Source organism: Dipteris shenzhenensis, chromosome 16 (genome assembly GCF_047967505.1).
Source record: "Dipteris shenzhenensis isolate YYH24624 ecotype China chromosome 16, Dip_SZ_1.0, whole genome shotgun sequence".
In the NCBI taxonomy this organism is placed as follows: domain Eukaryota; kingdom Viridiplantae; phylum Streptophyta; class Polypodiopsida; order Gleicheniales; family Dipteridaceae; genus Dipteris; species Dipteris shenzhenensis.
The window spans coordinates 49,395,657-49,417,176 of NC_141611.1; the positions used below are offsets into that span (position 1 = coordinate 49,395,657).

General features: G+C 45.7%; 1 protein-coding gene across 1 annotated transcript in view; it reads right to left on the minus strand.

Moving 5' to 3' along the window:
- The window catches only part of LOC147893074 (uncharacterized), a 54,613-nt gene that overhangs the window by 15,741 nt on the left and 17,352 nt on the right, over window positions 1-21,520 (minus strand). Inside the window, exons 15-16 of the mRNA XM_087387682.1 lie at window positions 7,212-7,284; window positions 7,000-7,061 (exon numbers count right to left, since the gene is read on the minus strand). Coding sequence (XP_087243808.1) covers window positions 7,000-7,061; window positions 7,212-7,284 — 135 coding nt within the window. The remainder of the gene's footprint in view (window positions 1-6,999; window positions 7,062-7,211; window positions 7,285-21,520) is intronic.

The window sequence follows — 21,520 nt, forward strand, 5'->3', positions numbered from 1 at the left end:
TTTGGTCACTTGGAACGTTGATGCTCTCTAACGTGCTGCTCGAGGACAAATGGTCCTCGAACTACCAAATGTGGGCAACAAGCACGGATAGCACCGGTCATGTATTCAAGGCAAGCAACACTGAGATGTGTTCCCGAAGCAGGCCTCACGGTGGGCTTCCTTTCTGTTAGAGTTGGTCCATGTTGATCTCTTTGGACCCATGTCTGTTGCCAGTCTTGGTGGGGCTCTCTACTTCATGCTACTGGTGAATGACCTCAGTCAGTTTATGTGGATATACTTCTTGCCCATAGAATCTTTGACATATTCTCACTTGCAGGAATGGTATGCCTTAGTTGAGAATAAGTCTAACTTTCATGTCAAGGCTCTTCAGTCGGGCAAAGGTGGTGAATTATGTTCTCATCCATTTGAGGAGTTTTGTGTGATCAAAGGCATTCGACGGGAGTTTGCCAACACCGGCACAGCATCTGAAGTAGGCAATGTTGAACGCAAGAATCGTACCATAGTGGAGATGTCTCAGTCCATGCTTACTCATATGGAAGTTCCTTGGTTCCTATGGGCTGGAGCCACTACCACGGTAGTTCACATCTTGAATCGCTCTCAAATGTCTGCTGTCCCCAAGGCCACTCTTTTTTAAGCCTATTTTGGGAAGAAGCCCGACGTTTCCTATTTCCGCATATTTGGGTGTGATGCCTTTGTCCACATTCCCAAGTAGCAGAGGGGGAAGTTAGATGTCAAGTCCACTCAGACGATCTTTGTCGGATACAATTCCCAATCTACAGGCTATCGACTGTATGATCCTTCCAGGAAAGAGATTATTCTCAACAAGGATGCTTTTTTAATGAGAAGCTTCCATCTTCCGTCATCGATCATTCCCCACCTCTTCTTCCAGCACCTGAGGACGACGACAGTAGCGATGAATCTGTCCCTTGCTCCGACAGTTTCTGAGTCTTCTCCCGAGAATGACCCTGACATTGATCCAAATGATTCCCCCCCTCTCCTGGACGCTAGGGATTGTTCCGGGTCAAGTTCTCAAAAGGTACCTCCTTGGTTGATTGAGACTCTTCGTGATTCAGGTGTCACTGATATTCCTTCCTCATGGCTTCGAGAGGAGGATGGACCCTGGCTATCCCATCGCAATAAGGAAAAGGTTCTGGAGGTAGTTCCACTTCAAGTAAACTATTCCTTGATGTCCCGTATCCTCAAAGATGCAAAGCCTTCAAATGTCCGAGATGCCCTCTCTCAGCCCCACTGCATCCTAGGCAATTAATGAAAGTCGTGATCTCATCAATGTAAAGCGCAAAGAGTATTGATGAGAGAGGTCATCCTTGCTTCACGCCAATCGTGCTCTTGATCCAATTCGATAGACCTCCAGGGGCACTTGATTGACGTATATAGTCTCATCGCCCCCCAAATCATGACTCCCTATATCTGCAACTCTTGGAGTTTCCGAATCATGCAAGCTTGTGGGATTGTGTCAAAGGCCTTCCAAAAGTCTACAAAGCAAGCATAGATTGTCTAGGATCTCAACCTCGCCTCCTCAATGACGGCCCGTAGGGTGAAGATGTGGTCAAGGGTGGAATGTTGCCACCAAAAACTAGCCTGCGCCAATGCCCATAGAGAGGAGGGATCGTGTAGAGACCTTAAGGCATCTACAACTAAAGGGACTTCCTTGCATGATTGCTATTTTGTGGGTTCCTGGAATTGCTGCATCGACTGGGCTTGTTGGAGACAATGTGCCAACTAGTGCGGGGTTGCCTGGTACTTTTGCTAAGCTTCTTCTGTTTTGAAGCATGCTAGACTGAACGGGGAAGAATGTCCCTATATAGGGATAGGATTGGTGGAGGGATGACCGAATCTGTGGTGTGCAGGATGCCACATGCTGACCCAATTGCTGCCGCTGCTCCTTGATGACCAGGCCACACGGTAGTAGAGTGCTTTTGAAGGGTTTTGGCCACTCTTATTCTCTTACGTGGCAGTAACGTACCTATGGTGCCGCTTGAGCATCCACATGGCAGCCTTGTACAGGCTACCCTACTATACTACCAACCTGTAAATGCTGGAATTGTCTTGCGCTTGAAGGGGGAGAGAGATGTAGAGGGAGCTTGTTGGAAAGGGAGATGGAGGTGGAGAGGGAAGGAGAGGGAGATCGAGAGGGACTCGGGAGCTTGGTGAGAGGGAGGTTGGGGTTGCTTGGTGGAGAGGTAGATGGAGAGGGAAGAGAGCTTGGTGGAGAGGGAGAGGGGGTTGATATGCAGGTTTGGAGGAGAGGAGGCCCGCGAATGGGAGATAACGGCTCACCAAAAAACGGGCAGATTTCAAATCTGGAATGGCTATTTTCTGCAGCAAATGGTTGGATTTTTTGGCATCATATGAAATGTACATACAGTATGGGATGGTACAAGACGGTACGAAACGTTTCATCTGTCGAACATAGGCAACCTTGACTCAAACCTCACACTAAATGAAATAGTTGAGGCAAGCTCATGGAGCAAAACCAGTCTAAGTGTCATGGATGATGTCTGTGAGGTGAGGCCGCAACCACAGACTCAAGACCTTGGCTAAGATCTTGTAAGCGGTGTCCATCAAAGTGATCGGTCGCCATTGACGGACGTCAAACCTTCAGGATCAAACAAATCCAACCTTTGCTGAGGACTAAGGAAAGAAGCTCGAGTTAAAGATCTCCTAAAAAGCCATCTGAAGGGAGTTCGTGGACATATTCCCTGAAGTTAGAAGGATGCTGTCAATCCATCCTTCCTTGGGCATATCTGGGATAGGGGGGCCTTGAGGGCCTCCCGAAGCTCCTCCTTTGTGAAACAATGCCTCCAACTAAGTACCCATACTCTAAGAGACCACTGGCGGGAAGTGGGCGTAGATTTCCTCCCGGGCTGTAAGGACCTGGGGGACTCCTTAGACTGAAACAATTGCTGATAGAAGTATGTGGTCATCTCTACAATCTCCTAGAGGTCTGTGTGCGTTTGTCTACTCTCATCCCTCAATCGTTGGAGCTGTGTCCCTGCTGAGCGAGGGCTGGTGGTTTGGAAGAAACCTTAGTCATCGTATGTCCCTACTGTACCCACCAAGCTCGGGAAGAGTGATAGGAGAACTTCGCTTGATGGATCTCCATGTCTTAGAGATGGAGCTTCACGCTCTCATAATGGTTTGTAGAGCTTGTGAGACTTGGTCCTATTCTCTTAGCCACTCTATGGATGCTAGATCCCATCTTAGCGCTCTTTCGTGCTCTTGCTAAGAGTGCTACTAATGAAGAGCTTGAGATTGAAGCTCCTCGTTGCTCTGAATCACGTTTGCCACCCATGTGGCCCATCCGCTCTCAGAAGGGCTCTCTTGCTATTGCCAAATTCCAACCATGGCGTGGTACACCTCTTCTTCTGGAGGAAAGCATCAGGAATACAAACCTCTTTTTGGGGATCCCGCAACGACGCTGCTCTAAGTGAAACACAATCGCCGAGTGATCGGACATTGTTGTGCTTGCCAAAACACCCATGGCTTCCACCTCTATGCATAGCCTAGTCTCCTACATAAACCTTGTCAGGCACTAAAGAAGATGAGCGTGCCTCCATTGATTGAAAGAAAACATCACCTCTCTCCACAGATCTTGACCACTGATCATGAAGATGAATTGATCCACATACTCCTCTCCATTTTACGGGCATCTTTGAGAAGAAGCTCCTCCTTGCTTGTCCTCCTTAAACTCTAGGTCGTTGAAGTGCTCTCCAACAACCCAAGAGTCAACATGTGGGAGGCTCTCCGTCAACTGCCTCCAAAAGGCTGGGCCATGCTGCCTACCAGTAGGGACGTACACATTCAAGATCCCAATCTTGGACTCACCCACATGAAGGCCCATGTGATCAAACACATGTGGGGCCATTGCTTGGGAGAAAGAAATGCAAACCCCTCCACTCCTGCCTATTGCGGGGGACCATTTCTCTAGGCCTCTCCTCGGAAGCAAGCTGCGTTGATGATTGACATCCGATGTTGAGTACATGTGTTTGTGAATCAATAGAAAATACATAACCCGTCCTACTACACATCTCTACAACTCTTGGCGAAGTATCACTTGCTGTAGTTGCTACTGGGCACGATCATGGAGCCCATTCAAGTTCCAACTCACCATGGTCCAACTCATTTTGAGGAGGGGGGGGGGGGGGGGGGGGGGGGGTTGGGTGGGTGAACAAGGCTTTCATGTGCGTGGGAACCTGCACGACAGGATGGATTTCTGTGACTTTGCAAAGGGTTTGGAGGGGAATAATCCTTGTCCGTGTGATGGCACATCAGAGGCATGATGGGCTCAATGCCCACCTTCTGGGCCCACTATATCTTGAGGGGAACATCTGGCCCAAGCATGCTAGCACAATGCTGTAGTTCCCACTATGTATCTTGAGAAAGATGAACCACCGGTGCCACCTCAAGTACAATGGGTGCTAGGCATAGTCCACGTCTGTATAATGGCAAGAAACCCAATTGGTAGATAGCCGTGATCCCATGAGTGATACACAACTCCCTACCTTGGGATCCTAACCACTCCTCCATCACATGGAACATCAAATGCCTCATCATGAGATCAAATAATACCAGAGTGCATTTCTCCTCTCCTATAGTGACGAAGTTGAAGCCATAGTTGCATATGAAACGCATTTGACACATTTACACGTTTCATACGTCGATGATCATTGTGTACTCTAGTATGTATGATCATTGATGACTCTAGCTTTTTGTATGATCGGGATTCAGTATGTATAGTGCCCGTACTTGATATGTATGTTTTTTTTATCATGTCTACACTTTGGAGTCACTCACAATCTTTGTTTGCACATTTTTGTATATGTCATGATGCATACCCTAGGTATACATGCACATATTTTCACATTCCCAATGAAACCTGTTTTCATTCATTTTATGAAACCTGTTTGAACCTCCTGTTTCAGAAACTCCTGGCAACTATGGTTGAAGCCCCAAAAGGGGTGGGTGGAGGAGCCAATCAACCCAATGGAACAACATTTTTGGGGCTGCAAGATCAATATCGTCACCTCCAAGGCATGGGGGTAATCAGATGGAACACCAAGGTAATTCCAGGGACCAGGCCTCTGCAACTTGCTCGGGAGGGTCTGTCCAGGACTCAGCCTTGGGAGGGGTTGTGTGGAACTCCTACGGACCTGGGAGTCCAAAGACGTCAATTCTCTCCCTCTGATTCTCACATCCACAGCATCACTTTGTGCATTGAGTGCATCAAGTTGCAGTTAGTATTGAGCAGGAGAGAGAGTGAGGATAGTCTATCTCCCGCTACAAGACCCAAGTGAAATCAAGACCTAGTAACGCAGAAAATGCTATAAAAACTATGGATAGACCCAAGAACAAAAATGCAGTTTTACAAGCAGGAGATTAACCCAATGGACAGATATGAAATGCAGAAATATCTAGGGGAAGATACCTCAATGTTTAAAAGGCATTTAATCTGCAAAACAAGAACAAGTTCACATGATCTAGAGGTAGAGAAGGGCAGATGGGCACAGCCTAGAATCCCAAGAGAGGAAAGGATATGCAAAAACTGCCCTGCAGGGGAGGTAAAAGATGAGCAACATGTGCTCCTAAAATGCCGAGCATATGTACACATGAGAGAAAGCATAATGATAGCAGGGGGAACCTGAAGAATCTACTGGAATGGCCAGCCCACAAGCTTGGAAGCTATCTAAAAGAAGTCATTGAGCACTACAGTAAAGTCCTCGGGCTAGCACACAAACTAGCTCAGCAAATACACACGACATAGAAAGCTTTTAGATATTTCTTCCATTGGATGTAATGGACCACTATTTAGTTTAATAGTGGTCACCAGTCCCATAGATCCTGAAGGATCTGCTCTCTCTCTCTCTCTCTCTCTCTCTCTCTCTCTCTCTCTCATCCTCGAAATGGAATGATTTGGAAAAAATGCAGAAATCTTTTATTAGGAGACACCTTGGCATCAAGGCTACTACACCCTACTCTGCTACTTCTAGAGACAGGATGCTTACCCATAGAGTTACATGCTTTAAAGAAGGTACTCAGATACATTACAAAGGTCAAAGGCATGGATGCTGAAAGGCTGCCAAAGAGGGCATGGGGAGAAAGTCAAAAGCCCCAAAAGACAAACAAGAGCAAGATTTTGGCATCTGGATGGGCACTAGATCTGAGAAATTGGTTCAGGAAGTGGGAAGTAGAGGAGTACTTGAACTACTCACCAAAGGAGGTAGATGAAGATGCTTTTCATCGTGACCGGCTGAATGCACTACACAGGAAATGGCAAACAGCTAAAAATAGCTACCTCTCTCTCTCTCTCTCTCTCTCTCTCTCTCTCTCTCTCTCTCTCTCTCTATATATATATATATATATATATATATAGTAAAAAAGGAGAAGAAGGCTAATCAAAAAGTATTCCATGCATTCTATTCATCTAACTACAATTGACTGTGAAGAGAACATTATATCATTTTAGCCTTTCCAAATGAGCATTTCTAACTAAAAATCTTTGAAGATAGCTGATGGGGCAGCACACTGCTGTAAAATCATACTCTAAAAACAAAAAAGAGAGGGGTTTTGACCTCATGACAGTCACCCACAAGGTCAAAACCCCTTTGCTCCATGGTGCATAGCAAGGACTAGCTACAATGACTTCCCCCCCAACATCATCAGCCCCCAACGATCATCTAGGACACATGACTTTGTGTTGGCATTGTGGCCAGACTGTCCATCATAAGTCATTTTGCTCCAATCAAACTGTGTGTTGCTTGGGAGACGTAAGACAAACTCAACCTAAAGGTTTGGCACTTAGGAAGAGAGCTAATCGAAGCTCCCTACATCTGAAATAAGACATACTTGTGAAGACAAGATCAATAAATAAAAAAATGCTAACTCTATGTTTATGATAGAACTGCACATTGCACATCTCATCCACTATAAAAGAAAGTGCACTTGACACTAGCATATTTGTGTAGAATTCTTAGTACTTACCAGTCCATATAGTGCCACCTGCAACCATATAATAAAGCTCATTGAATAAAGTGACCCTGTACCTGAAAGCCATTCCCATCCCAAAAAATTATTAATCCAATAAATTTAAAAAGTAATATTTCTAATGCTATGAAAATGTTTAAGTGGACAATAGTGTGGAGCTTGACATAAACTTAAACACACAATCAAGATTTCAAAACGTCAGTGCCTACCACTCTGGAAGCTTCTCATCTTTCAAAACTGGAAATTGCCAGTTTTCAATAGACTCTTCCCAGCTTGGATGATCTGCAATATACTACTTCAGATTAGAAAACAAATAAACCTTTTCACCAAAATATTTGAAGCAGTCATATGCACCTTCATAAGACTAGAACGTATCAAACCTTTCGAATTCAATATGCAGAGAAAGAAAGAAATAAAGATATATTACCGTCTTCTAGAGGCCTCACGGGCCTATGAGACAAAGTACAACCAAAAATAGATCCTCATACAAGCCACCATGGGCTGATACTAGGGCCCTTGCTGTCTGCTATACTAAAACCCAAAATCCTAAGAGAGACAAAAGATCAAGAATCCAGAAACATCAACTAGGATTCTGGTGCCTCGATAGTCCTCCCATGGGATTTTAGCATAACTCGTATCTACCTCTGTCAAGTCGTCTCTCAATGTGGGAGCTGTGGCCTCTATGATCTCTATATGTGATTCTGGTCTGTCTCTGTACTACGCATGGTCTCCATGCCTCTGGCTCCACTGCTCCTTGTCTCCTCTTCTCGCTAATCCACTCTATCCTCATCACAGCTAGCATGCTACATCTAGTACATGATGAGCTTGAGCTCATCAATGTATAGGCTAAACAAGATCGATGACAAAGAGTGTTGTCTCCCGTGCCATAGACTTTCTTGTGTTGTTGCATTTCAATCATATAAAGGACGATAAAGTGGATCAGCCGAATAGTGGTCCAAAACTGTGCCCTTCCTTGAAGGGGCAATGATATCGTCCACGAATCTTGTAGTGAACTAAGCATGTACAGAGAGAATGCTCCTCTGTCTCCACCTCCTCCAGTGTGTTTGCACAATGTCCATCGGCTCCCCGGTATGTGAAACTATGTCGATGCACAGAGAGAGAAGAAGAAAGAAAGAAAGAATTTTTATTGAAAGACTTCAAAAGACCTAAGGGTCTATGAGACTGAACATGGGTGGAGCCTCTCAGCACAGAAAGTTGTGGTATACTACAAAGTTCCTTTAGCCAAGGGATCAAGCCCACGAGAGGCCTCTATGCATGGCAGCTTGAGATGCGTTGAAGATCATGACGTTGGTTTTACTGAGGGTGACCTTCAGGTATGGAGTGCATCTAAGTGTCGTTGAAGGCCTCTGCTAAAGGTGAGCATAAGAAAACATCAATTGCATAGAGGAGGATTTAAATCAAGGAGCTGGCAAGAGAGAAACCTGCCCCCCATAGTGTCCCGATGAAAGTCCCAAGCTCATCGACGTAGAGGCCAAACAAGATTCATGATAAGGACAACCCTATTTGATCCTGATAGTGCTCATGATCTCTTGTATCCACCCTTTACCCATTTGAACCTTGCCTAAGACCCTCTTATAGAGTGCCATGACAGCCCAAATGATCTTCTGAACATACCCCAGATCCTGCAAGCTTCTGAAGGGGCGAGCTCTCAGCACTGTGTAAAAAGCTTTGCAAAAATCTACAAAGCAACAATACACACTCTATATCCGCGGTCTGACACCTATAAGAATGAGTATGTGATCTGTAGTCGCATGGTCTACCCAAAGCCTGTATATCCGTCGAGCCTGAGGCCCTGTAGCTTTTGCAAACTGGCTAAACTCTATGTTTAGCACCGATGCATAGATCTTGGCCACGAACTACCCAATCATAATGGTCTTGTAGTTTTTCACGGGCTCATGTAATCCCCTGCCTTGTGAATGGGAGTTGATAGTATTAAGAATCCAGGCATTAGGGAAACCAGTACAAACTTTGTTAAAAAGCTTTGATAAGATTGGGACCATTGTACTTATTCCATAGGAAACGTATTCAGTAAGTAGTCCCTTATGATCATTTGCTCGACCATTATAAAGCTTCAAAGCTGCGTGTTTGATGCCATTGGCAGTGAAAAGAGGTAGGATAGGGTAGCTGTGAACGGCCAAATGATGGCTGGTGAGGAATGTCATACAATGTGCGTGCATAGGAGTGCCATAGTGTGGTGTCCATGAGAAGAGAGAGCGCTCAAAGCTCAAGAAACTTCCGCCAAAAGTCATTACATTATTACTAAACAGAATGTGTATTAACTCCTTGTTCTGGAGAACTAAGGCCTACTTCTTCTAGTGGACAACTGTAGATACTTGCATATCGTCTCTGCCTCACTTGGAAGATGATGCATAGTCTTATATCTGAGTTGACAATGTAGAGCCTTACACTCATCTTCATACCAACTATTGCACGGTAACAAGCCAAGAGGCGACAGGCAAGTGGAACGGATAATGTGTACAGATGTGTAGCACCTCATGGAGGAAGCAGATAATCAGAGCGACTCGATCTTCTAGGAGCAGTTTGTCCTCGAGATCTTTGAAGAGAATACAAGGGCGTATGGAGAAGTCAAGGAAGAGGCTATGATCAAAGTGAATGTCATGATATGTAGTGTGTGTGGGTTGTGTCATGTTGTGCGTCCTGAGGCAAGGAATTGATCTACTCAAGAAGAGATAGGTGTGAGCGACTGGAGGTGGTGGCGAGATAGAGAAGTCAGTGATGTGTAAGACAAAGAAAGGGGATTTCATGAGGTAGTCGACTGCACTGGAGCCTACATTGTGTGGAAAGCAAGTGAAAATCTAGCATATGTGTCATACCTCTCAACGTAGACCATCCTGATGAGAGAGAAAGAAAGAAAGAAAGTTTATTAAAGTCTTCGGAAGACCGATGGGTCTATGAGACTGTGAAAAAACTGATACAATCAACTGTGGTAGTGGAGCTACTAAACAAGCATCCACACCAATGCAGAATGCAAAAAAATACAAAATGGCAATACTAAGTCCTAAGTACAACATAGCCATATCCCGACTATATATATCAATCTCAGCATCATCGTCAGCATCATCATAACCATCATCATCATCATCGCCAACAACAGGACATCACGATGAATGGCGCTGTGGAAGTGGAGGCATGAGGTCAGCAATAGAACGATGTCGCACCCTCAAGGGTGCAGTCCGTAAAGCAACATCACTCCTCCCAATCCACGAGCTCCACCTATCTTCCGACTCTCGTCTAGGTATGTTGTGTCCCATGTGTACCATTGATGATGGGCAAAGAGCACTTTGGGCTCTAACAAGTCTCTATGTAAAAAGCCAACTATTGCACTCGTCTTCATACCAACTATTGCACGGAAACAAGCCAAGAGGCGGCAGGCAAGTGGAACGGATAGTGTGTGTACGGATGTGTAGCGCCTCATGGAGGAAGTAGGTGATCAGAGCGGCTCGATCTTCTAGGAGCGGTTTGTCCTCGAGATCTTTGAAGAGAATACAAGGGCGTATGGAGTTCCCAGGAAAGAGGCTATGATCAAAGTGAATGTCATGATATGTAGTGTGTGTAGGTTGTGTCATGTTGTGCATCGTGAGGCAAGGAATTGATATACTCAAGAAGAGATAGGTGTGATCGACTGGAGGTGGTGGCGAGATAGAGAAGTCAGTGATGTGTGAGACAAAGAAGGGGATTTCATGAGGTAGTCAACTACAATGGAGCCTACGCTGTGTGGAAAGCAAGTGAAAATCTAGCATATGTGTCATACCTCTCAACGTAGATCATCCCAATGAGAGATGGTCCGTAAAGCATTATCACTCCTCCCAATCCACGAGCTCCACCTGTCTTCCGACTCTCGTCTAGGTATGTTTTCTCCCATGTGTATCCATTGATGACAGGCAAAGAGCGCTTTGGGCTCTAACAAGTCTCTATGTAAAAAGCTATATCTCGTCTTGTTTAAGACTCCGAGAAATTCCATAGATCAAACCATAAGGCACCATTACAATTCCGAATAGTGCAGGTACAGGTTCCGGTGCTCTAAATCTCATAGACACCATCCTTTATGCAGGAGGACCACTAGATGCCCGTCGAGGGTCTATCAAAAGCCGCCCATCTTGAACCACTGCCCACTTCTCATCCTCACGTGCTATATCCCGCTGCTGTAGGAGGGTGTTGTCACATGCACCCTCAACCTATGTCATGCTCAACTGCCACTACACTGCCACATCAAAAGGCCACACAGGCAACCATGTCATCCGTCACGCAGGCTGCCACGTAGGTAGCCAAGTCATCAGCTGCATAGATCAGCCACATCAACAGTTGCACAGAGCAGCCACATCAGCAACTGCGCAGAGCACTATGTCAGCATCCGTATGGTGCTGCCACTGTCCACATCAGCTGCCACATGGCAGACTACCTCGTGGCAGTCGGTGGTTGGCTTGAGCCAACCTAGCAGTCGGTGCTGGTCAGGACAGGGATACATCCCTGGTCGGTCAGTTTTAGGGTCCAAGGGGCCTATATAAGGGCAGCCCCTTGGCCCTTCGTTCCATCCACCTTCAGAGCTTCTATCCCTTCAGCCAGCAACAGTTCCTCAGGCCAGGATTAGAGGCAGGATAGGCACAGCAGTCCAGCAGCCTCTCCCCACCCTTTCACAGGTTGTAGCAGCCCGGTTCAGTCCAGTACAGCAGCAAACAGGGACTACCTTACAGCAGCCCTGAGTTGCAGCTCTACAGTGAGGGTCATTCCCTCTGTACAGTATTCTCTCTTTCCCTTTTGCAGTCAGAGTTATTTCCTCCATACAGTACTTATTCTTTGAGTTGTATCCATCCCTATTGGGCAAACAGATATTCATCATTGTTTCCCTCTTCAGAGAGCCTTTATATTCCTCCCTCAAAGTCTCACACTCACTCCACAGTTCCACTGATGTACGGGGCTATGGGGTGGCATAAAACTTATGATAGGGTGTTGATGTCAGTCAATAAGTGTCGTCCATTGTGATCTCCTAGCCATGGCCCTGCAACGACGAACAAGTTCCACTATCACACCTATCGGTCATGCCTTTGGTTTGATGGACATAGAGGGGAGATCCCCAAGATTGATCTGTGCATCGACATTCTCACAGGTCTGCCGTATCTCTCACTTCGGCCTCCGCTATGCCATCTTCTTGGGGCTTGTTGGTCCGTAATAAAAAACCCAATGATCATACTTTGGGTAGGACCTAATTGAGCACACCGATCTCCTATTGGCCTAAGTGGCCTGATGAATAAAAGTCGCCAAATGTCTCTAATCTGGATGAGACAAGAGGTTGGAGAAGGATCCAAACCCATCCCTAAAAAGACACTGGTGACGACCTAGGATCTTGAGAGCGAAAGAGTGGGGGAGTGGAACGATGAAGACAGAGAGAGAGAGAGGGAGACACAAGAAGTGTGGGTGTGTAAAAGTGTTGAGCCACACCACAAACTCATAGGTTTTATTAGGATTAGGTTTTTTCACCCTATGACTGTCTTAAGACAGTCATAGGTGTCATAACTTTAAAAGGGTGGCAATGTGCCTTTACCCCAACAACCTCCCACCTAAAGGCCAATGTGCCTAAAGGGGAGAAAAGAATAAAATTACAGCAATATACAGTTACTGTATACAAGACCATAAAATAAGAATGGTCTCATCCTAATCCCATGATGTGGCGGCAATGTGCAAACCGCTCTGTAGGCAAGCTCTTAGTGAGCAAATCTGTAGGATTATCATCAGTATGCACCTTCACAAGCTCAAGTCGCTTGTCTTCCAGTACCTCCCTGATGAAATGGTATTTCACATCTATGTGCTTGGTCTTCTGATGAAAGACCGGATTCTTTGCCAACATGATAGCACTCTGACTATCACAATGCAAAACTGGCATATCTCCTGTAATGCCCAAATCTCCCACCAGCCGAGTAAGCCATATTGCTTCCTTGCAAGCCTCAGTGGCTGCAACATATTCAGCTTCAGTGCTTGACAGTGCAACGCATTTCTGCAACCGAGACACCCATGATATAGCACCTCCTGCAAATGTGAAAATATAACCGGTAGTAGACTTCCGGTTATCTGCATTCCCTGCATAGTCTGAATCTGTAAAACCATGCACCAATGCATCCTGCCTACCATAGCATATGCACGAGTCTTTGGTACCCTTGAGATACCTCAAGACACCTTTCACTGCTTCCCACTGCCGCTTGCCTGGATTTGCCATATACCTGCTGATGACTCCCACCGCAAAAGCAATATCCGGACGAGTGGCAACCATGGCATACATCAAAGAACCAACTGCAGATGCATACGGAACCTTGGCCATTTCAGCCTTATCATCATCTGATCTGGGGCTGTCCTTACTGCTGAGTTTTAAATGTGGAGGCAACGGGGTACTAATAGACTTCCCCCCCTCCATTTTAAACCTCTGCAGTACTTTGTCAATGTACTCCTTCTGTGACAGAAACAAAAGTCCTTTGGACCTGTCACGAATAATCCGCATACCAAGAATATGGTTTGCATCACCCAAGTCTTTCATGTCAAAAGATTTATGCAGTTGCTTCTTCAAAGCACTAATCTCCTACTGAGATTTGCTTGCAATCAGCATGTCATCCACATATAGAATGAGTAGCATCAAACTGCCATCCTTTGCCCGTTTGGTGTACAAGCAGTGATCGGTCTCACACCTATGATACCCTTGGGACTGCATGAAGGCATCAAACTTCTTGTACCATTCTCTTGGCGCCTGCTTGAGTCCATACAAGCTCCTCTTGAGCTTACACACAAGCTGCTCTTTCCCTTTAACAGCATATCCCTCTGGCTGACTCATATAGATCTCATCATGGAGATCTCCGTGAAGAAAAGCAGTCTTCACATCCATCTGACATAAGTCCATGTCCTCATGAGCAACAAGAGCTAACACTGCTCTCAAAGTAGTCATCTTGACTACAGGGGAAAAGATCTCATCAAAGTCAATGCCCTTCTCCTGCTTAAATCCCTTGGCAACCAATCTGGCCTTATACCTCGGTAAATCATTTGAATCCACTTTGACTTTGAAAACCCACTTGCATGGCAAAACCTTTCTGCCTGCAGGTAGCTGCACCAAGTCCCATGTATCATTTTGAAGTAGGGAGTCCATTTCTGACTGCATGGCTTTCTCCCACTTCCTTTTCTCTGTTCTTCCCATAGCTTCCTTAAAGCTGGAAGGCTCACCACAATCTGTCAGCATGATAAAATCAGCCACATTATTGGCTCCTGGAACAAACCTGTCAAGAGGTCGTTGTACACGGGTGCTCCTCCTAACAAAATGTTTCGAATTAGGCTGCTGTCTAGCCTGTTCGTCATGCATGACGGGTGGCTGTACCACCATATTTGGCTGCTCTACAGCCCCATTTGCTGGCATATCCAGTGGTGCATCATTGGCAAAATTGTCTGGCTGATTTTCAGCCTGTATACCCTCTTGAACAGGGTTATCTACAGCAGCCTGCTGCTGCATATTAATGGGCATTCTTTGCTGTCCGACATCATCATAAACAACCCTCCTGTATTCCACAGGTTGCACAGGTTCTTTGTGTACACTATCCTCTTTAAAGATGACATCATTGCTGCGTATAATCTTCCCCTTGACGGGATCCCATAACCTGTACCCCATTTCACCGTCGTCACCGTAACCCATGAAGATGCATCTGAAAGACTTTGGCTCCAGTTTGGTGCGCAGTTCTTTGCGTATTTGAGCAAAGCACTCGCAACCAAACACACGTAAGTGCTTATATGAAGGTGGCTTGCCAGACCACACCTCCTCTGGCACTTTCAACTCCAAAGCCTTGTTCGGCGACCTGTTAATTAGGTGAACTGCTGTTTGCACGGCTTCTACCCAAAAGCCATGGGGCAATGCAGCATAAGACAACATACATCGAACTTTCTCCTGAATAGTTCAATTCATCCGCTCACTCACACCATTTTGAGATGCATTATGAGGGGCTGTGAGTTCCTGTTTAATGCCCTTAGCTTCGCAAAACTGTACAAAAGCATGTGACACATACTCACCCCCATTATCGGATCTGAGGCATTTCAGCCTGCATCCTGTCCGATTCTCAACCTAAGCGACAAACTTCTTGAAAGCATCTAAGGCATCGCTCTTATGCTTCAAGAAATAAACCCACACTCTGCGTGTGGCATCATCAATAAAAGTAATGAAATACTTTGCACCCCCTAGTGATAGCTGTGGCATCTCACACAAATCAGTGTGCACTAGATCAAGCGGTGCTCTATTTTGGGGAGTTCTCCTCTTATGAGGAGTCGTGGAATGCTTGCCAAATATGCAATGATCACAAGTAGGCAAATCTGAAAATCAAAGAGACGGCAGATAACCCAAACGTGACAGTTCTTGCATTCCTTTAACAGACATGTGTCCCAACCGGCTATGCCACAATGAAACCTTTGGCAGCTCGGTTATGGCAACAACATGATTACCTACACTGGAAACATAAAGAGGGTACAAGGTATCACTCTTATAACCCTCAGCCACTACACCCTGGCCATCAGTAATCACCCATTTGGAATCCCCAAATGTGGTGTGGTAACCACTGTCATCCAACAAGCCAATGCTTATCAGATTTTTCTTGATTTGCGGCACATGGCGAACACCATCAAGCATAAATATGCGTCCGTCAAGGAATACTATCTGTATACTGCCAATCCCTACAATCTGACATGCATAGTTGTTCCCAAGGTGAACAACTCCATGAGTACCTGTGTAGGAAGTAAACCACTCCCTATGAGGAGTAACATGAAAAGAAGCACCTGAATCCAAGAGCCAAGTGTGCATGTCATGGCCATCAATAACCAATGTATGTGCAATTACAGCAGAAGAGCATAAAACATCATGTCTGTCACTTTCACTGTCCTCTGCTGCAACATTCACTGCATCCAAGTCATCTGCCTTGGCCTTGCCTTTGCCTTTGCTTCCACTGCCTGCATCCTTTGTCTCAGCCTTCTTGGCTTTCTGATCCCGTATAAACTTGAAGCACTTAGACTTCACATGTCCCTTCTTGCCACAGTAAAAGCATTCAATATCCTTTTTGCCACGGGACTGACTGCGGGATTTGGACTTGCCAGCAGATCTCCCCTTCTGCTGAGTCCTACCTCTTTCCTGTACCTGCAAAGCATTGGAAGACTTGCTGCCCATATTATTCTTCCTACTCATCTCCTCCATAAGGAGAGAGCTCTCCACATCAGCATACATAAGAGTGACATTTGAATTTGACAGAGTGGTCTTGAAAGTGTCCCAACTCTCAGGGAGGGTACACAACAAGAAAGTAGCCTTGAACTCCTCATCAAGGTTCAATCCCTGTGCAATAAGCTGTGTAAAGATGGCATTGAACTCACTCAAGTGTGAGGTCATAGCTGTACCTTCCTTCATGCGAAGGTTGACAAGCTTCTTCAACCAATAAACCTTACTGGCTGAACTCTTTTGGGCATACAACTCTTCTAGCCTCTGCCATAGGCCATAAGAGGTCTTTTCAGCCTGAACATTGAACACAAGAGAATCAGTGAGAGTAAGCATAATAGCAGCCCTTGCAGACAAATCAAGCTCCTCCCACTCATCATCTGCCATCCCAGATGGCTTGACACCCTTCACCCTTATGGGCTTAGAAATCTTCTTTAGCAGAAGTACATTCAAACACTGTTCTGCCCATAATGCATAATTGTGTGCCCCTTCCAATTTCTTTATGTTCAGAATTGAAGATTCACTTCCCCCTGATGCCATATCAGATAAGGAAAGTACCTGACTCCCTGTAAGTCAAAAAATGACTAAATAAAATTCTGATTTCTCAGAAAACCTGCTCTATCAAGAGCCAGGAGCACTCACAATAGTGCTGTTTTTACTGTCAAAAAATCTGCAGCAAAACAGAAAATTTTCCCTCCAGTCACTGTACCTTCTGACACACTGTACCGTGCTCAAATAGGCATAAAACAGTAACTTCAGAATGCTGCAACTGTTCCACAAGTGCTTTATCAGTGCATCATCAGCTGACGAAGCACAAAACACTGCTGTCCTGGACACTTCTCCCACCTCAGATGAGGTATTGCACTGATTTTATATGCATAAACCACTTGTCATACACTGTTTTGTCCACTCAAAAAAGGCTCCAAACACCTCAGCCTGTCACAAAACATGCAACAAAGTATGGGACAAATCCCAAACAATCACCCTTCTGCCAAGGGGATAAAAGACATCTGAAGGTCTCAAACAGTAACTCAAGTGCTCACAAGCAAAATCTGGGCAAAAGCCCCTTGATTTGACACCTGTACCAAGTGAAAAACACCCTCAACACTGAGATAGCATACAAAATACAGCGCTCTCCTGGCACTTTCACCTGACAATGTAATGCATAAACGGCCCTGTGTACACAGTAGCAACACAGATCCCAACGTACAAACACTGAAGAGAAAATCTTTTGAGCACTGTCAACGATGGACAGTTAGGGACCGAGTAAACTCGATGCGCCCTGGCCAAGCGTGGCTCAACTGAGATTTTTCAAAGTGTCGTACACAGAATGTGACCTGCAAGAAATGTCACTGAATACACTGCGGAAACAAGACCAATGTGGGCACCCTGGCTCCACACTGCCTCAAGGCATACACTGCATAAACTTCCAGGCAAAAGCCCTTTGAAATTGTCACCCGAAAGCTGAGATTTGCACTCAGCAAAAGCATAAAAGCCCTCTGCAAAATCAAGGCATCTGACCTTCCCGAAACAAAATAACTGTGCAACCACCACACACTGTGGCACTAGTCACCTCAAGCACGAGGGACACGAGTGTACTTGCTGTACCTCAAACACACAGTTTGGAACTGAAAAAATTCCGGGAATGAAGAGCAGAGTGCTCTCTCTTTTCCTTCTTCCCCAAAACAAAATTTCTGTGCCTGCTGTACCTCCTGTACCTGCACAGGGTACCTGCTGTACCCTATACCTGCGAGGGCACGAAATCCCCAAAAAAAAATTTTGCTCTGATACCAGTTGAGAGGGAAAGAGTGGGGGAGTGGAACGATGAAGACAGAGAGAGAGAGAGGGAGACACAAGAAGTGTGGGTGTGTAAAAGTGTTGAGCCACACCACAAACTCATAGGTTTTATTAGGATTAGGTTTTTTCACCCTATGACTGTCTTAAGACAGTCATAGGTGTCATAACTTTAAAAGGGTGGCAATGTGCCTTTACCCCAACAGATCTCATAGTACACAGGGCATCTAAAAGCAAAGTGCTTGTCTGACCTAAATCTCCTATAGATCACATAGAGTGCAAATGCAGTCCTCTTTAGGTATACCCTCAACCCATCCTCTCATTGCATATTGAGTGGGAGGAAACACGGAATTGCCTGATTGAAATCCTCAAAGAGTGGGGGAGGTAGATCTGTGTGGAGCCTGGCCGATCGATGAAGCCCTCCTCTGATATCCATAAAGCCTTGATCTCTGTAGAAGCTTATCCTCACAGGCATCTCACAAAGGGCTAACCAAATCCTATATGAGTGTATCTATATGAATCCTCTTGGATAACTTGGGTAGCCTCGTAGAACAAAGGGCGCGCCAAGGCCATACTGAAAGGGAGGCAATCTATCCATATTGAGTCCCAAACATTACATGTATAGGCATTCCAACATCTCTAATGACCCTCAATTGCTAATGTCATGGATGTAGATAAAGCAAAGCCTGGTAAGGGCTTAAGATTGAGGAACCGTAATCCCTAAATTGGGCAAGTGATCACCTCGAATGATGCATCAAGCTGTAGTTGGGGTACCAGAAACATAGCCAAAATGATCTGGTGTGGGATGGACGGCTTACTGTGGATCATCTGTGTCTCCACTCAAGTCCAGTCTACCTCTAATATATCACACCCCAAACAAGGACTAACATACATGCCCACTCGACAGACCACGGAGTCAAAAGAAAAGAGATTTGGCCCGAGGATCCTAAAAATGAGAGTCAAAGAACTGCCGCTCAAGCCTAGCAAATGCGACGTATCCTCTGCTCAGACAGACCTGTATCATTGGTCACATCCTGAAAATTGGGCTAGAGTAAAGTACTCCCAAATATGTGTAGGATGCAGCAACCTCCACCTGTCAATTGTCCAAGGTGACAGCTCTCTGCGCATGGCTACTCGGGATGTGTTGAAAAGACCATAACCTTGGTTTTACCAAGGTGGAGCTTCAAATCATGCGTCTTGCACGAAGTATGGAGTGAGGCCCTCAATTGAAGAGGAGAGTAAGACCACATCGTCTACATAGAGGAGAATCTCGATCAAGGAGCTAGCAAAAGGAGCCTGCCTCTCTTAGTATCCCGATGAGGTCTTAGGCTCATCAATGTAGAGGCCAAACAGAGTTGATCATAGTAGACGACCCTGTTTGACCCCGATAGTGCTCCTAATCTCCTCAGTCCATCCTATAGCCATCTAAACTTGCACGAGAACCTCTCATGGAGTACCACGACTGCCTAGGTGATCTCTCGACTATACCCCAGATACTGCAAGTGTCTGATGAGACGAGCTCTAACTAATGTGTCAAAAGCCTCGAAATCCACAAAGAGAGAGAGAGAGAGAGAGAGAGAGAGAGAATGTTTATTAAAAGTCTTTGGAAAGGGTCTATGAGACTAAAAGAAACGGATACAATGAGCTGAGGGAAGGAGCCACTAAACAGGCAGTCTCCTTTGTATAGCCCTGCGGCAAACAAGTGCCACCATTACTCCTAGGGGTCGTGCCTCCGGTCTAATGAGCATGAAGGGAAGATCCCCTAATTGTAAATTGTATCTCACTCCGCTGAGGAGACTGATAGGGCCTTGCAACCGCCATCATCGTGAGTCTTGTTGGTCGGGACTCGGTGTTGTGTGGCTGGAAAAATTCAATCATCATGCTCTGGGTGGAGTCTGGCTATGTGTCATGATCTCCCCTGTGTGCGCCCTAAGCAAGCCCTCCATATGTCGGACGGCCTCATGTGTCACAGGGACGTGAATTTTGTGAGCAAATGCACTATGACTAAGTTTGTAACCAGTTTGGCCATGGGGAACTAGCCTAGAGGAGCGGTGAGTTCATGAAAGCCCCTAGTGTTAACATCTAACTGGACACACTGGCTAGACCTAACTGTTGGAATCAAGGCATGGCATCACTTTGACCTCACGGAGGGGTAGGATGGAGTTAGGAAGTTTTCCCCCAGTTAGATTCCCAAGTTTCACGTTGGAAGAGGGGTTAAAAAGGATCAAAAGGTTGCCCCTAGACAATACCAATGTTTGTCATTGGTTAGTGGGGTTAGAACCTTTAAAAGTTGCCCCTAGGAAACCAACGTTTCCTTGGTACAAGGGGTTAGGGGCATTAATGTGCCACGTGTCAGGCATGCAGCCCATCAACTCCAATTTTAGCATCCCCCTCCTATTAGGGCAGCTGGCATTCAGTTCTAGAGCCAGTTCTAGAATTCACCATCTCCTTCTCCTGTTTGCTGCGCCAGACCTTCTCCAAGTTGCTGGTTGCTATCAGGTTGCTGTTTTTCACCTTTTCCTGGCTCTCCAGCCCTGTGGCATGCAGTCCAAGTCAGGGAGCATCATTTGCAAATCACTAGAGCTCATCCTGGTGCTAATTTTCTGCTATACGGCAGTATTTACAGGTGTATGGACTTACAAACAGTCCGTAAAAACGGTACGGAATCTTTCCAAGCTGCGGGTACCTGTGTACAGACTGTACGGCCTTTGCTGCGGGCATTTTGTACTTGCACCCAACCTAAGGCAGAGTTTTCTTGATACGAATTAGGGTTTCCTGCTGCAAATTGCTGTTTTGAGGTCTTTGGCGGGGTATTGGATACCACGGGAACCTGTTCTAGTATGGAGCAGAGGTTTTTGGTTGCAACCCGTGATGTGGGCGCACAATCCCGGAATTCCAGCCCAGTTTCTTCCTCCTTGTCTCTATTGGATCTATTTCTTGTTCCTTATTTGAAATTCTCTACAAGATTTCCTAGGTTTGTTGCAATCACCCAATCACAGAGGGTGAACCCAGGTTGACATCAAGTTGTTGAGAATATGCCTTGCTCTAGCACTTGGGATGCACAGTTTGCCAGTTTAATTCAGTGATGTACCTAGTGTGGGCCGGTGAACAGTGATAGCCAGTGGGAACAGTTCAAGGTGAGCCCTTGTTCTAATTTTGCTATTACTTTTCACTAAAGAAGAAAAAAGAAATGCCGCAAGGGATGCCAACTGTTCGGGACCAATCGGTGTCGCTATGTGATCATTGAACAAGGGCATTCTAGCCAGTATGCAAGGTTTCCAAGCTTTTTGTCACCTACAGATATATCAGTGTCGTTGTTTGTAGTATAAGTGTGACTTAGGACCTCGAGTCGTATTCCGGTGAGAGACGTAGACTTAAGTATGGTAAGCAAACATAGTGCATGCATATGTGAAAGGAACGTGCATCATCTTAGTTGGGGTAATGAAGGCTTTTGCCTTCATTGGGGGT